Source organism: Acomys minous (assembly GCF_964271855.1).
Source record: "Acomys minous genome assembly, chromosome: 20".
Classification (NCBI taxonomy): domain Eukaryota; kingdom Metazoa; phylum Chordata; class Mammalia; order Rodentia; family Muridae; genus Acomys; species Acomys minous.
The window spans coordinates 9796612-9814140 of record NC_140502.1 but is presented as its reverse complement, the minus strand read 5'-3'; the positions used below and the strand labels follow the sequence as shown (position 1 = coordinate 9814140).

General features: G+C 41.8%; 1 protein-coding gene and 1 long non-coding RNA gene across 2 annotated transcripts in view; both read right to left on the bottom strand.

Annotated features, from left to right (window-relative positions):
• Nucleotides 1–17529, bottom strand: part of LOC311590899 (uncharacterized protein) — a gene marked incomplete at its 3' end in the record, with an annotated part of 79310 nt that overhangs the window by 10708 nt on the left and 51073 nt on the right. Inside the window, exons 11-12 of the mRNA XM_084770194.1 lie at nt 4230–4334; nt 3955–3990 (exon numbers count right to left, since the gene is read on the bottom strand). Coding sequence (XP_084626320.1) covers nt 3955–3990; nt 4230–4334 — 141 coding nt within the window. The remainder of the gene's footprint in view (nt 1–3954; nt 3991–4229; nt 4335–17529) is intronic.
• Nucleotides 13620–17111, bottom strand: LOC311591288. Its single transcript, XR_014777052.1, has 2 exons — nt 17050–17111; nt 13620–13888 (listed from the first exon to the last, which is right to left on the bottom strand). It is a non-coding gene; the product is annotated as an uncharacterized lncRNA (long non-coding RNA).

Genomic DNA, 17529 nt, shown 5'->3' with positions numbered 1-17529 from the left:
AGAGGAAATGGGGATCAGTCTAGATCCCTTTCCACATACTCCAGATAAGCCTGATCGACCCGGTGCACAAGCAACAGATGAGAGCTGTATTCTTGTGCTATTTCACATTATCTGAGAGCTTATGGAGGCATTTGAGTAGCCTTAGCAACACTGAGCTTAGAGCCCTTCTGCCTGGGCCACTTGGAGCACAGATAGCAGAGCCACCAGAGGCACATGACCAGCAGTGGGGACAGCCAGCAGAGCCAGCGGTGGCCTGTGGGATGCAAGAAACATTCATGTTCTGTCCCTTGGACGGAGATGCCTGGTGGCACTCAGAGGAAAGATAATAGGTCACCAAGGAGAGACTTGATACTGTATGAGCATATTCAGGGGGAGGAGGTCCCCCTCAGACACAGACTTAGGGGAGGGGAGGGGAGTAGGGGGGAAGTGGGAGGAAGGGAGGAATGGGAGGATACATGGGATGGGCTAACAACTGAGATGTAATATGTATAAATTAATAAAAATGTATTTAAAAAAATTAAAAAAAAGAAACATTCACGTTCATCTGAGGCACAGCTACCAGAGCCAACACTGAAGCCATCCAGATGTCTAAAAGCAAGCATAAAAATACAATCCACAAGAGCCATGGAAAGAGCCAGCTATCCTACCATAGCAAACCTTGGCTTTTCTAATACAGCCAAAGAACCAAAGGATGACCTTAAATCTAACCTTATAAAAATCATAGAGGCTTCTATAGAGGAAATGAAAAATCCCCATAAAGAAATACAAGAAAATACAATCAAACAGGCATTTAAAAAGGAAATGAATAAACCCTTTCAAGAAATACAGGAAAATATATTGGTGTGAAGAAAATGAATAAAACCATTAAATACTTGAAAATGGAAGTAGGAGCAATAAAGAAATCACAAATTGAGGATCTCATGACAAATGGAAACCATAGAAAAGAGAAAAGGAACAGCAGAATTCAAAAGGTGGAAGAAAGAATCTCATACATCTAAGATATGAGAGAAGAAATTGATATGTCAGTCAAGGACAATGATAAGTCTAAAAAATTCCTGGCACAAAACATCCAGAAAATCTGGGATCCTATAAAAAAGACCTAACCTATGAATGATAGGAATAGAAGATGGCCAAGAGTTTCAAATCCAAGGTCCAGAAAATATCTTTGACAAAAGCATAGAAGAAAATTTCAACTTAATGGAAGAATTGCCATAAAACTACAAGAAATATATAGAACAACAACTAGGTTGGACCATAAAAGAAAACCTTCCTGTCACGTAATAATCAGAACACTAAGCCTACAGAGCAATATCTGTAAGGAAAAAAGGTCAAGTAACTTTAAAAGGCAGATTTACCAGAATTTCCCTTGACTTCTCAACAGAGATTCTAAAATCTAAAAGGGCCTGAATGATGTCTTTCAGCCTCTAAGACACCACAGATGCCAACCTAGACTACTACTCCACCCAGCAAAACTCTCAATCACCATAGACAGGGAAGATATGCTATTCTAAGACAAAACAATATATCCACTAATCCAGGGGTACAAAAAATAGTATAAGGAAATTCCAATGTATAGAGTTAAATACATTCAAGAAAACACAGGAAACAAATAATTCCACACTAGCAGAAAGAAACAAATATAAAACAAAGGAAGAGGAAGTAGACACAAATAAACACACTAAAACTGCCAACATCAAAATAATAGAAACTAACAATAAGTGGTTATTAATGTCTCTCAACATCAGTGGATTCATTTCCATAACAAAAAGTTACAGGCTAGCAGAATGGATGCCTAAAGAAGATCCATTATTCTCCTATATACAAGAAAAACAGCTCAAGAAAACACACACACACATACACACACACACACACACACACACACACACACACACACACACTACTTCAGAGGCTAGAAAAAGTTTAGCAAAGCAAAGGGACTCAAGAAGTAAGCTGCAGTAGCTATCTTAATATCTAATAAAGTACATATTTGGCCAAAATTAATCAAAAGAGATGAGGAAGGACATTTCATTCTCATCAAATTAAAAAATCCACTAAGAGGACATCTAATTCCTGACCATCAATGCCCCAAATATATTTGTAAAAGAAACATTATTAAAGCTTAAATCATATATCAATCCCCACACATTAGTAGTGAGAGACTTCAAAATCCCACTCTCACCAATGGATTGAGAAAAAATGTAAGTAGGGAAATAATGAAATTAACAGATGTTGTGAATTAAATGGATCTAATAGATGACTATAGAACTTTTCACCCAAATACAAAAGAATACACTTTCTTCTCAGCACTGCATGGGATGTTCTCCAAAATTGAATATATAGTTGGTGACAAAGCAATCCTCAACCAATTAAGAAAATTGAAATAACCCATTGTGCTTCATCACATCACCATGGATTAAAGCTAGACTACAATAACAACAGAAACAACAAAAAGCTTCCATACTCATGGTACTGAACAACTCTCTACTGAATGAACACTGGGTCAGGGAGGTAATGAATAAATAAATGATTTTCTAGAATTCACTGTAAATGATGGTACAACATACTGAAACTTAAGGGATACATTGAAAGCAGTGACAAGAGGAATGCTCATTAAACTAAGTGCTTTCTTAAAGAAATTGGAGAGATCTCATGCTTTAAATTTAAAAGCATACCTGAAAGCATTAGAAGAAAAAGAAGCAAATACACACAAGAGGAGTAGACAGCATGAAATGATCAAATTCAGAACTAAAATCAGTAAATTAGAAACAAAGAGAACAATACAATGAAACCAGGAGCTGGTTCTTTGAGAAAATCCACAAGGTAGAGAAACACATAGCCAAACTAACCAAACATTAGAGAGACAGTATCCATATTAATAAAATCAGAAATGAAAAGGAGGATACAAGAACTGACACTGATGAAATCAAAAGAACCATTAAGTCTTCAAAATCTTTACTTCACAACTTCAAAAATAAATGAAATACTTGAGTTTTTTGACAGATTAAAAACTACCAACTTTAAATCAAGATAAGGTAAACATGTGACATATACCCATAACCCCTAAGGAAAAGGAAGCCATCCTTAAGACAGCTAAAGGCAGATACCTGAGCAAAGACCTACAGGCCACAAAAGAGGAGAACTATGCATTCAATGAAGTTAGCGGAAAAAATATAAATGTCAGCAATGAGATGAAGTACAAAACTTTACTTAGAAAAACTTTAGCAGATAACAGTTCATCACTGCAAAGCACAGGAAATGCTTAAGAACTCTTCATACTGAAAGAAAAGGCTGGTGCTGAGTTTTGTGCCAACATTTATATATAGTAAATGTAAAAGTAGGTCACTATTATAAGCCAAACAGTATGTTACAATAGTGTCCTGATTATACATAAATCCTATTGTAACATGATGTTTAAAGACAAAAAAATAGTAGCTTCAATGTTTTATCAAGAAACATATGTATGTAAATAAATAGCCAATTATAAAATCAAAACCTCAAAATGATGGTGCTCAGATGACCATGTAACCAAAGGGAAGATATTTTTCTTTAGTTTTAAAAATGTATTATTTACTGAATATGTTAACACATGCTTTTAATTAAAGTACTAGAGAGACAGAGTCTGGTGAATATTAGACTTCATGGCCAGCCTTGCTTACAAATGAATTTTAGAATAACCAGGACTACACAGAGAAACTCTGTTCCCACATCTACCCAGACAAAATGTTTATCCACTCAAAGTAGATGCTCAACTCTGACAGGCACTGTGTCTGAGAGGATCTGGGACAGACCTGAGAGTTAGGACTTCAGGATCCTAACTTTATTGTTTAGAAGACTCACCAACATGTCACTCTCAGACAGTTCATTAGGCCAAATCCTGTGCTCCCTGCTCTCCTGTTAGAATGAAACCTATCTATTGGGATCAATAGTACAGCATGGTTTTAAAGATGAACTCACCCTTTTGTGCCAAGGTCCTTGGGATTAGCAAGAACCCTGAAAAGAAAAGCTCATGGTGAATGATCGATCTCCTTTCAATAGCCTGGCCCTCTAATCTGCCCAGTCCCTGTTGAGCCTCTGTACATTAGAATCAGAGCCCATTTAATTAAGAGGGATGCATGTACTAATATCCATCATGGATTCCATGGTTTTTTTTTTGCTGTGGACAGATCTAACCATCAGGGTGATATTTCCACCCTGCAACTCCACACCCTTCCTTTCCCATCAGGACTCACCTGTACACACCAGGTTTAGGAGCACGGACATCATGGTGGTGAATTGGCAGAAGCAAGGCAGAGACAGAGCAAACGTTACAGGATGTCGTGCAATGCTCCGAGCATCTATGTGACCACAGCGTGCAAAGCGTAACAACAAAGCACATCCGGCCTGTCCCTCATGTTGATTGATTTTTTTTCTTATTTTTGAGACGGGGTTTTTCTGTCATTCTGACTAGTCTGGAACACATTTTGTAGAACATACTTGCCTTGAATTTCAACATCCACATGCCTTGGCCTTACAAGTGCTTAGCTGAATGGCGTATGTCACTATCTTTGTCTTCAATCGTGCCTTCATTTACTGTGGCCTTGGAGGACTGTAGCATCCTGAAAATTGTTCAGACTTCAGCTCTTCAGACGTAACATTTACCATGATCACTACCAGGTTAGAACTTGGACTACATCCCTTTAATTCCACATGTTCAAATTTTATTACTGTACTGAAGCTCTTGATGCATTTTGTTGCTTTTTAAATCTGCATGTCAATGATTACTGTGACATTGTTTGTAACATGTCCAAAGAGTATTAATAATGTTCTAGTAGTAATCCTAACGTGACTACCAAAATGATTATCCAATTTTCCCACTGATTATTTACTGACTTTACATCCTTATCAGAACCCATCTTTCTTGTTTCCTTCCAGTTTCACCCTCTAACCCTCTTCTAGTATTTTCTTCCCCTTATCCTAAAAGGAATGACTCTCCTACCATTTTATCTCCTTACCAACATGCCACAGCACATCAAGTCACATCAGGACTAAGTGCATCCTCTTCCACTGAGGCCAAACAAGGCAGTCCAACTAATGAGATGGACCCAAAGGAATACAATAGAGTCTAAGTCAGATACAGTCCTTATTCCTATTCTTAGAAGACTCATATGAAGACCAAGCAGCCCATCAGCTTTATATATGTAGAGGACCTAGGTCCAGTCTATGCCTGCTCTATCCTGTGGGTTCATTGTCTGGAAGTCACAGTGGGCCTAGATTAGTTGAAGTAGGGCTTCTTGTATTGTTCTTGTACTCTCCAGTGCCAAAATCCTGCCCCCATCTCATCCACATGATTCTCTGAGCTCTGCTTAATTTTTGGCTCTTTCCATCATCTCCTGGATGAAACCTCTGCAACCACCATTATGCCTGGCTCTTGGCTATAAGCACAGCAGCGTATCACTAATAGTGTCAGAGGTTGGCTTTCTCTCATGGGGTGGGTCTCAAGTTGGGGTATTCTTTGGTGGTCCTTTCCCTCAATCTCTAATCCACCTTTATCCCAATTTGCAGGCAGGGAAAATTTTTGGTTGAAAGTTTTGGGACTGAGTTGGTGTCTCTCTGTTTTCACTGGAAGTGGAACCTGGTGGTCATTCAAGTCTCCATATCTCCCCATCCCAGTACACCGAATTCTATCAGGATTGATTGCATCCTTTACCCTGTTGGTCTGGCAAGGCAGCCATGTCACAGGGAAGTAATTGGAAAGCACTGAAGAAAGTCTTTGTCAGAGACAACTCCCACTACCCTTACTTGGGGGTGAACACAAAACTGACTGTTGGGAATTCCCACAGATCATTCACAAATCATGTATAAACAATAAGACAGGTGAACACATTTTTGGATGAAGGAAAGGATTTCAATGAATGTTTACATCTTTGGTTTTTATCCCATCTAAGACAAAGGCATTCTTTGTATGAATAAAATACCTCATTTCAAAGTGGATTGAATCATTTACATAAAAAGTGTAGGACTATTGATTGTAAGTTCTTTCATTAGTACTGTATATGACTAGAAACTTTTATTCATTATAAGTTTAAAACAGTGGTTTTATCTCTATTCTCAATATGAGCTCAAAGCAGAAGTTTTATCTTTTTCTTATTTCATATGTACATTATGTATTCAGCTTTTATGTCATAATTTCTCTAAGGAACAGGTGCTTTATCTTGTATAGGTAAGCATTTATTCTTTGTTTCTATATTCAAATGGTCTTTCATATTGTTGTGTGCCTCTGTGCCTTATCCTTGGACTAAACCTAGAATGAATGTGTTTTCTTGATTATTAGTTTGTTTCAATCTTGTTTTCCTTTTTGGTGTAAGTCAAGTGCCTCAGAGACCTCTTAGTTAATTTTCAGGATGGCAAAATTTACTTGAATCAATTCAGGAATCATCAAGAGTTATAAAATCATCTTCATAAGGTTCTGCAGGAAATCTGCCCAACAGAGAAAATAGCATCTATAGAACAAGAAGTAGTGAGGGATTCTCTATTCCATTTCAGGTATATGAGACAAACTTGGAAAGGCAGTATAGCAACAATAAGCAGTCTTGAGGTAAAATTCCTGTCAGCTCTCCCGAAATGAGTGAGCTGTATCCAGATAGGTCACTGGCTTGCTTTTGCCAACCCAGCATGCAATTACTACTAGATCACTCCCACCAGCAGTGGAGGAGCGTTTCCCTATTTTTACACGCTTCCCACCCAGCATATGCCATCCTTTCTGTTTTTAATCTTAGCCATTTAAAAAATTATCCATTGATTTATTCTTTAAATTTTTCCATATATATTTATTTTATTACACATGCATAAAACAAACTACATACAGCATAGACAACTATGTGACAATCATGAGTTCTATAAATGTCACATTCATATTGAATTGGCTATTTGTATTTGTCAAACTTGAAGTAAACATCTTTCCTGTCTTGCTGGGTCTAAGCATCTGAATGAAATTCAATATCCAACCTATGTCTTCTCTATTAAATTACCTTTTATCTTGACCTACAAAGATCTTATCCCTAACCAACTGAACTTGGCTGTAGAACTAAACTATCTGTTCTTTAACACCCCTTAGAGACTTGAAAAGGAATAAAACTTAAATTCCCGAGTGAACCAGCAGTGGAGGTTAGCAGCTTCCAAAGTGAAAAAATGACTGAGTTTACTGCCTGAACAATCAATCACCCAACACTCTTCATAATATTGGAGCCTCATCTTCATCCTGCTGGCCCAATGTCTCTGCCAGACTTATTTGCAAAGCAGGAACTATTGAAGACTTGCTTGCCCTGTCAACTCAGCCTGGATCTAAGCTGCACATTTTTAGGAAGAATTCTTTTTGTGGCAGGAATGAGGACATTTTGCCCAGTGGCTGGTTTGACACATTTGAAGCCATCTCCATAAGGAGGTTCTTTGATGCTCATAATCTTCTTTGAGATCAGCTGGGTGTTGTCACGAGTTAACTTGCATTGTTTTCAAAGAAAGTCCAGGATAATAAAGACATCTTTAAATGCCATATTCTGTGTGTCTCTGAGGCTTTTGAAGACCTTATTCAGCGATTTTACCTCACGTAAATATAGAGTCATGTCTGTCTGTTAGACTTAGGATATATATTCTTTTGCTAGAATCTGACTGGTATACGACATCCACATGTTTTGTATCAATATACTAAATTCTATACCAATGACTTAGACACAACCTTCATTATGAATAACAATTAAGTCCTGGAGTTAAGGAGGAGGTTCAATCATCTATCTTTTGTTCCATCCTCCATCTGTATTTCTTTATCCCCCTTCCTTTCTTTTCAGCTCCTATCTTCTTGCCTATGGATGAAAGATAAAGGAAAAGAGAGACATCCCTGAGTTCAGCCTAGTTTTTTTTCCGTATAAGACAAATAATAACTTATAACCACCTCCCAATGAAAATAAGCATTTGTAGACCAAGAGAGCAAACAGAAACCTACCCCACACCATTAGAGGGAATGAGATGTCATTCTCTTGAGGTTTCTTCAGCTGAATTGGGCTAAATAATACCTTAGGAGGGCTCCTCCCAAATGGGGAAATTATTAAGGAAGCCAGGGATTGGATTTGTGGCCCAGTTTCTAAACATTGAGGGATTCCAGGCTCAATAGGAGATTGAAATGCTGGTCCAATTTAGACCAGAAGCTTTCTACAATGCTGTTCAGGAAGCTGTCCAAATCTGATGTGTAACACCAACAGAGGCCTCTGGGGATGGAGCAAGTAGGATGCAGGATGTCTGCATCCAGCATGCTGAGAGGAATGGATCCTGTCAGGTCTGATCTAGCATCACCTCCTTAACTCCAGGACTTAATCTTTTGTTCTGCAAACATAATTTCTCATAAGCATTATGCAGTTCTAATGTAAGTTGTCTGCACATTTCCTTCATGCCATACTAATAATGACTTCCAGTTATAAACCATAGAGAGTCTGTGGCCAACATGAAGCCTCTCTATGCATTTACATGCATATCTCTGCCAGTCTCAGAGCTATTCCCGTGTAGTGGGATGAGGAATTTATTCATTTTTACATCCCAATAGTAGTCCCAGATGGATATCCAGAGTAGTTGTAAAAGTTTGCACTCCTACCAGCAATGGAGGAGCATTCCCTTTCTCTACAACCTCACCAGCACGGACTCTTACTTGAGTTTTTGTATTAGAAGTCTGACAAGTGTAAAGTGGGATCTCAGAATCATTTTGATTGTATTTCCTGATAACTAAGGAAACTGAGTGTTTGTTTAAGTATTTCTCAGCCATTTGAAATTCCTCTGTTGAGAGTGCTTGCCTTAGCCATGTACCCCATTTTTTAAAAAATGGGTTATTTTGTTTGACAGTGTTTTTTTCTTGAGTTGTTTACATATTTTGAATATTAGCCTTCTGTCAGATGTAAGATTGGTGAAGATCATTTTCCATCTGTAGGCTTCCTTTGTTTTTGTATTGGCAGTGTCCTTTGCTTTACAGAAACTTTTCAGTTTAATGAGGTCCATTTATTTATTGTTGATGTTAGTGCCTGTGTTGTTGGTGTTCTGTTCAAGAAATTTTCTCCTTTACCAATGATATCTCTGGATAAATAATGGAAAATACTAGATATTTCACATGAGAACCTCAGAGGCAAATGATCACACATGAGCATATTTTTCCAGTAAAGCAGAATCTTGAGTTTCCTTTATGTTATCAGGCCTTCATTCTCGCCTTTCCTGAACCCCACCAGGTATCATGAATATCAGATACAGTGTCATGTGTTGAAAAGAGGCAATGAAACCCCCAAACTAATAGAGACCCAGTGATAACCAACTCAGCAATGCGCTAAGGGGATTAGACTTTATTTAGCTACCACTAATACCTCTAAGTCCTCATGTTAAGAAGGAGTCCTGCTTTAGCTGCTTACCCACTTTCATTTTTGGTCTCACCAAGATACAGGAGGATGCTATGCTGTGTGGCTATGATGCTGATATAGCCTCCATCCAGTTAGTTTGCTGACTGTTTGCAGTCAAAACCCCAGGTTCCTGTGAGAGAAAAGGACCCACAGGATGTGTGAGGTCTGAGTTCCTGACCACAGTAGTTCTTTATTCTTCTTTTTATTTTATTATTTTTTCAAGACATGTTTTATCTGTGTAACCTTGGTTGTCCTGGACTCAGTTTGTTGAAAAAGCTAGACTCGAATTCACAGAGATCCTCATTTCTCTGCCTCCCAGAGTTCTGGGACTACACTCAGGTGCACCCCACCATTCCCACTTCTTTATTTTCAACTCCATTAAAAAGAAACAGCTTCATTTAGAAATATTTGATTTTCAGTTGCTCTTGGGTCAAGTCTTAGAGGAGACGGAGTAATCTGTTTGTATTTAAGTCCCAAAAGGAGGATTTTCCTTATATCATTCTTTAGCAGTGCTTAAATATCTGTATCCTTTCTAAACCTTAATTTCTTTTTTTTTTTTCTGGCAGGGCGTATTTTGCATGTCAGTTATCTTAGAACTCACACAAGAAACACACGAAGACCTCAAATTTGTGTTTCTCCTTTTAAATTCTAGAAATACTGGAATACCTTATCATGCTTTTTATCCATTCTATTTTCATTTGAAGGGAAATTTGTTTGATGAACTATCAGTTCCTTCATTGTAATCATAGGGATTGCCAGTTGGAAGAGTACTGGTCATATTGCATTCATAGTTAAAAAACAAAGATGAAGGAATGCATGCTTATACTGAATTTGTTATCCTCATTCTTAAACATTTAAGGATACCCTGCTTGGGGAATTGTGCCACTTCCTAAATCATGGACAGATTTTCTTACAACTATTAAACAAATACCTCAATGCCTCCAGACCACCCATAGGTCGACTCACTCGGGTTTACACAAAGTCTCTGTAGATTCTATTTTAAAGTGTCTCTAGAATGAAACAAGTTGACATTTAAGGTGAAAAACCACACCAGCAGAAATATAAAGATTATACTACCACTTAAAATTGCCTAAAACATCGAGAGATACTTTTAGCTCTTTCACTTAGCTATACCAGTCTTGAGAATATACCTGAAGGACTTTAAATCAGCACAGCATAGACACTGTTGACCTTCATATTTATTGACTCCCTATGTAATCACAGCAGCTGTTCATTTATTTGTGTAATAGCCATGCCATGTAAAATGACCAATCTCTCACAACTCTTCTGCCCATACTCTATCTTTTTTATTTGTTCTATTGGCTCTCGTGTTGTTCCTAGAGCATTGGATGGGTTAATGTATATGTTCCATGATAGATCTTTTCCTATAGGGAGAGATTTAGATCACTTGGGCTGAAGTTTCTGAAAAATGACTAAAATTTTCTGTAAGAGGTTGTATTGCTGCTCCCTTCCTCCACCTGGTTTCCAGTTGCTTCTCTCTTCTGCTTTTCTAGTGCATGTGTTCTGTTGCTAATCATTCTTTATTTTCTTTCTTCCTTAAGTTTTTTTCCTCCCTGTATTATCTCTGTAAATTTAAAGGATCATCATAAAAGATGAGACATTAGGAAGAGAGGAACCAGAAATGAAGAAGATAGAACAAAATTATTCTTCTTGACATTTCCAGTACCCTAGCATTCCTAAACTGACAGAAGCTGTAGTTGCCTACACAAGAAACACACAAGATGAAACCAGTCAACATTCACCATAGAAGAAGGTTGGTCCTTAAGGGCCCCTATTCTTGGATGGATGAGGACTTATGGAGAGTATTGAACATTGAATATGATAAAAGAATACCTTTCATGTAAGCAGGTAATGTATTCCAAATTTAAAAACTTATGTAAATATCTTATCCCTTTGTTTTATGACCTTCTTTCTAGTTATGTCACACACACACACACACACACACATACACACAAGCACACTTACACTCACATGCACATGCAAACATACTGTATGACATATATGTATAAAGATGGCAAAATGCAACCCAATACTTTATAGTATAACCTAAAAGATTAATGAAAATATAAAGGAAATAAAATTTAAAATATTTTATTATTTATAAATAAATAAATAAAATATTATAAATATAAATAAATAAAATACTATTTAATATTTTAACATATGCATTTATATCAGTACACATGAATAAAATAAACTACATACACCAGGAAGAATCATGAGACAATCACGAGTTATATAAATTTTACATTCATAGTGATTCGGCTATTTGTATTTGTCAAACTTAGAGTAAACATCTTTGCTGTCTTGTTGGGTCTAAATTTGTGAATGAAATTAATATCTATCATATCCCATCTCTATTAACTTAAATCATCTATTTTTTATCTTAAAAGATCTCATCACTAACAAACTAAACTTGATTGTAAGACTAAACTATCTGGTCTTCAACCCCCTTCAGAGACTTGAGAAGCAATAAGACTTAAATGCCAGGAGGAGATCCAAGATGGCGGCGAGCAGTGTGGACTGTGTTTGAAAGCTCCAGCGAACAATTCAGGGAATTGCACAGATTTCTGAGCCAGGAACACCAAGGTCCCCATACCACGGCAGCAGAAGTGCTCCACGGTTCGGAGGGACCAGGGTGCGGAGGACCTGCCTGCCCCTGCACACGGGAGGAGTGAGGACTTTCTTGGATCAGAGCGGCGGCGGTGAGGACAGCAGTGCCATCAGCGGCTACGGCAGCGCCAGCGGCTCCAGCGGTGCCAGCGGCGGTGGCTGAGGTTTGCAGCTCAGAGCCTTCCAGTGGAGGCGATTAGTGTGGTGGACGGTGGGAGTTGCTGCGGGAGAGGGGACTCTGGACAGGATTTGGGTCTCGTGGTGCCTTGAGACCCAGGCTGGACTCAGCGGACGGTTCGGCCCGGAGTCCTGGGTTTGCTCAGTGAGCTGTGCTGTGGAGAGGCTGGCTCGGCTCCGAGGGCTATTCTGCCTGAGGCGCAGCTCCCCTGCTGTGACGCAGGCTAGGTGGAGTGCGGGCTTCTACCCTGGGCCCCGGCTCAGCGCAGACGCAGTTTTCCTGCTGTGACACGAGTGGGGCCGAGCGCTCAGTTATACTCCGGGTGCTTGCCCAGCGCAGACGCAGTTTTCCTGCTGTGACGCGAGCAGCGCGGAGCGCTCAGTTATACACTGGGTGCTTGCCCAGAGCAGCCTTGGTTTGCCTGTTGCGACGAAAGTTAGGCGGAGCGCTCGCTTCTACCCTGGGTGTTTCCTCAGTGCGGTCTCAGTTTCTCTGCTGTGACGCAAGCCTGGCGAAGCGCTCACTTCTACCCTAGGTGCTTGCTCAGCGCTGCCGCAATTTTCCTGCTGTGACGCGGGCTGGGCAGAGCGCTCAGTTATACCCTGGGTGCTTGCTCAGTGCAGCCTTGGTTTTCCTGCGGTGACACAAGCTGGGCAGAGCGCTCACTTCCACCAGGTGCTTGCTCAGTGCAGTCGCAGCTCTCCTGCTGTGGCAGACGGTTCAGGCCCTGAGAAACTAGCTGAGCTCGACGCATGGCTCGGGCCCAGTATCCCTGGCTGGACTTGGCAGGGGACCCATAAGGTTGTGGCTACCTTGGCCTGACCCAACGATCATTCAGAGACCCAGAACGATTGCAGGACCCACAGCAAAGGGGAGCTGAGTGTGGCTAGCGTTACCGTCTCATCAGCAAGAACGACGCTGCACACACAAACAGGATCCTTCTGCAGTAAAGCTTTACTGCCTCTTGAGAGGAAGAGCATAAGCTTACAACACGAAAAACGGAGACAGAGTGACCAAACAGCAGAAACCCCTCCCTTATATAGGAAACTGTCCTCCGCTTAGGACGTGTCAGTCCCTGATTGGCTGTTGCTCATCAGGCGAGATGTTGCCACGGGAGAGGCAGAGCACAACGAGTGGAAAATCCCTTCACACATGCGCAGATTAGTTGTTTGTCAGCGTGGGACACAGGGTGTCAGCGCCATCTTGTAATGGCGAATGTGGGTGCGGCTTCCCACATCTCCCCCTTTTCTTTTTATTAAGAAGCAATAAGACACCCAATAGGGAGAGTGGAGACAGAGGTCAAATCCCCAAACAAAATATCAGGCCTGCATACACAACTCTCCCCTAAGCTCTTCACCCAGAGAGGTCATAGCCTGGCCCTGTGCCATTTTTTCTGGGGGAAGGACACTGGGACACGCAACCTTCATGCAAGATGACATGCCTCCCTAGAATTAGCTCATATATGCCGCAGAGCCATTCTACTGCAATGCTTCGCTATGCAACTCTCCAGGGCTGCTGAAGCTTACTCACTCTACCTCGTGCAATGAGATGAGACTCTGAGGGTGCAAGAGCTGAGCAGCCAGCGACTTATTGCTTAAGCATGGTTAGCCACATATCAGGGGAGGTCCCAGACTCTAAAGCAGGAAGTGCTTGGGTGATAACCACCTTGTCTCTTTTTGTTTGAGCCCTGAGTTTACAGACCAACCATAGGGTCAACACTAATCCACAGCAGATTACAGCTCCAAACAATCCAACCCCAACCCATTCTTTAAAGAAGGAGAAGGCTGAGGATATCCACGACGAGAATCCCTCAGTAAGTGACAGATCCAGCCGTGTGGAATTGACTTGAATGATAGCAGTCCGCAATTCTCTTAAGGTCTGTTCAAACTCCGCTGTCCAATTCTGTAAAATAAACTGAGAGAGACTCTTTGACAGATTAGCTGCTTTAGTGAAATTTTCATATTGAACCGAGATAACACATAATCCAGGGAATTTTTGTTCACAGCCCAGTTGGGCCAGTTAAAACCACTTGTCGGCGCAGGACCGTCCAGCGGAAATAAGAAGCCAACAACCAGACTTCTTCTCGAGATCTTTACTCAGGATTAAGCTCAGTGGGAATGGCCCCGAAGAAGGGAAGGGCCAAGCTTAAAATACAACTCAAGGGCCAATCAGCTCATGCCAGGTGTCACCTCCTCATAGGTCCGCGTCAGAGCAGGACTGCTCGTCATCAGATCACCAGTTACCCTTGCACAGCCTTTTGCCATATAAGGACTTGTTTATCTTAGAGAGCGCTCGCCGTCGGGATGGCAGAAACCTGCGCCTTGTTAAGGCACGGCACATCGCAGCTCTCCACAGTCCCCCCTGTTTTATTTTGTAAGAGCAGGATGAAACGGGTGAGAGTAGAGGTCTGATCTCCAGAGGGCACTGATGTATGACCGTCCATAACCCAGGTTATTCACCTTGATCATGTGCGGAACCCGCCCTGAAGTTTGGCCACTGATGTACAACAGAACTTAGCTAGGGGCTCCGCCCCAGCCTAGCTCTGGACCCGACTGACACCTTTTTTTGGAGGTGGGATTTTGGGTGTCAGCCCACATGCAATCAGACGTGCTCTCCAGGAAGCCATTAACTGCAAACAATGTACCTCCTGTGCAGTGCTTTGCCTTGCACCCCGAACGTGACGAGGATCAGGACTTAAAGGCCGCCAGCCAAGCCTGAGGGGACTGTCCAGCCTCAATAGCATAGAAGGCTTGTGCAATTAGGGCACGGTCTCTGTTTCGGGATATGACCAAGCGCCGAAGGAACACAAGGCAGAGGAAGCTGATAATCAGAAGGGCCATAGCTAAAGCCCCAATACCTGCCCACTCCTTAAGATGATGCATAGCTTGTTGAATCCAGGAGGCAAGGCCTTCAGCGGTGGATACATCCACGCATGTAACAATGGCGGCAGTGCGCAGATCTCTTTAAACTCTGCGGACCAGTTCCCCTGGAGATAAGCTGAAAGACTCTTAGACAAATTAGCAGCACGTGTAAAATTGTTATATGGCACAGATGTAATGCATAACCCTGACATTTCCATTTGCATCCGAGCTGAACCACCTGTTAGAAGTTTCAAAAAGGTCAGATGTATTCCAGCTGAGAGTAGCATTACCAAATGCTCCTCCATTAATCATGGCCATTGCTGTTGGCATCCTCAAACACTGGGAAGACGGCACGAGCCTGCTTCCAAACCTCTGGGTACAGAGAATGATAGTTCCCCTGTGGTGCTGATAAAGGTGAAGTGTCCGCATAAGGCGGCAGTGCCAGTTCCAAGGCACGCCAAGATGGCGGATTATCTCGTTTGGGCGTGGCCTCTTCCGCCTTCTTCCTCCTCCTACCCTCCTCGTGCTGTTTCTGCGCGAGCGACTCCATTTTTAGCATGAGTCTCTCAAGTCTTTAGTTTTCAGCAGCCCTTTCTGAGCCGCCCTGATCAGACATGACGAAGAGTTTCCCACTTTTAAAGGGTCTCCGAACGTCCCCCGCTTTACCGCAGACTGAAAAACTTGTCTCAACAACCTGAGAACCCTCCCCCGCTTTACCTCGGACTGAAAAACTTGTCTAATTGTAGTTTGTGAAATCTGAGCATAAGCTCCCCCATGGTAATTTACCTGATTTGCAGTAAATTGACCTTGACCTGTTAACAAATCAAAGGTCCAATCCCTCTGTTCAGGGGTAAGTGCAAGGGCATTGGCCCGAGCCTGTGTTTGAGCGGCCTCGAACCACAGGGCTCTCCATTCCATATATTGGCCCATATCTGGAAGTGCGGCCTTGGCCACCATCTGCCAATCAGAAGGAGTTAGGGCACCAGTGCCAATTCTTTCTAACATTACCAGGGTGAAATTTGCATTAACCCCATATTTGCGAACAGATTCAGCCAAGTCCTTTATTAGATTGAACTCCACTGGCGCATGGACTCGACCCCCGTTCTCTGTTTCAAACACAGGAAAAAAATTATGTAATTTTTTACGAATCTTTTCCGGCCAGAAGGAAAATCCAGACTGCAGTTCGTAGGGTGGAGGAGCAGTGGGTGCCACCCTGCGAGATGAATTGAGGGAGGGTTTTTTATTACCCTCTTGTTCGTCTGGGTGGTATCTCTCTTCCTCATACCTGACTGCCTCTTCCTCTAATTCGGCTTCTTCCTCCGAATCAAGAGTCTCATTGTCAGAGGTAGAGCTATCAATATTCAATGCCTCAAGATCCTTTAAAGGATAAAACCTACTGGGTCCTGAGGGGGGTTGCACTCCTTTTACAGGAGGGTCCTGAGCCTTTTTCCTTTTACGGGCATTCTTCTTCCCGCCCGCACCCAACCTCTCACTACGTTCGGTTTCTGACATGCTATCCTGAACTTCTAGGGCGACCTGTCCTTCATCTACTGCCCTCTTGACAATTACGGCAGTAAACATTACAGCTAGAATCAGCCCAAGAATTTCAAAAATATGCATACCTCTCCGAACTTACCAACCCTGCAGTTTTGAATCCTCCCTGTAGTCAGGGGCTCTCCGAAGGTGCTGACGATGGTGTGGTCTTCCCGGGTTTCGGCACCATATGTGGCTAGCATTACCGTCTTGTCAGCAAGAACGACGCTGCACACACAAACAGGATCCTTCTGCAGTAAAGCTTTACTGCCTCTTGAGAGGAAGAGCATAAGCTTACAACACGAAAAACGGAGACAGAGAGACCAAACAGCAGAAACCCCTCCCTTATATAGGAAACAGTCCTCCGCTTAGGACGTGTCAGTCCCTGATTGGCTGTTGCTCATCGGCGAGATGTTGCCACGGGAGAGGCAGAGCACACCGAGTGGAAAATCCCTTCACACATGCGCAGATTAGTTGTTTGTCAGCGTGGGACACAGGGTGTCAGTGCCATCTTGTAATGGCGAATGTGGGCGCGGCTTCCCACAGCTGAGGATCACTGGTGGTGAGAGCCCAAAACTACAGGGATAACCTCCTGCCATCCACACCAGTGAAGTATCAGGGCTTCCAGCCTACGAAAATCGTGAAAAAACAAGTGAATCTATAATCAGACTCCCTCCACTCAACTCTGGAAGTTACCCAACAAAAACAGAGACGGCAAAATGCCTAAGGGACAGCGTAAAAGCATTCGCGAAAACCCCCAAAACAATATGACGTCTCCAGTTCCCAGCTATCCCAAAGAAAACAACCTGGAGAACTCACATACAACGGAAGCACAAGAAAATGACCTCAGATCCTTGGTAATGAGGATGTTAACGGAGGAGACAAATAAAATTCGAAATCAGATGCAGGAAGAAGCAGC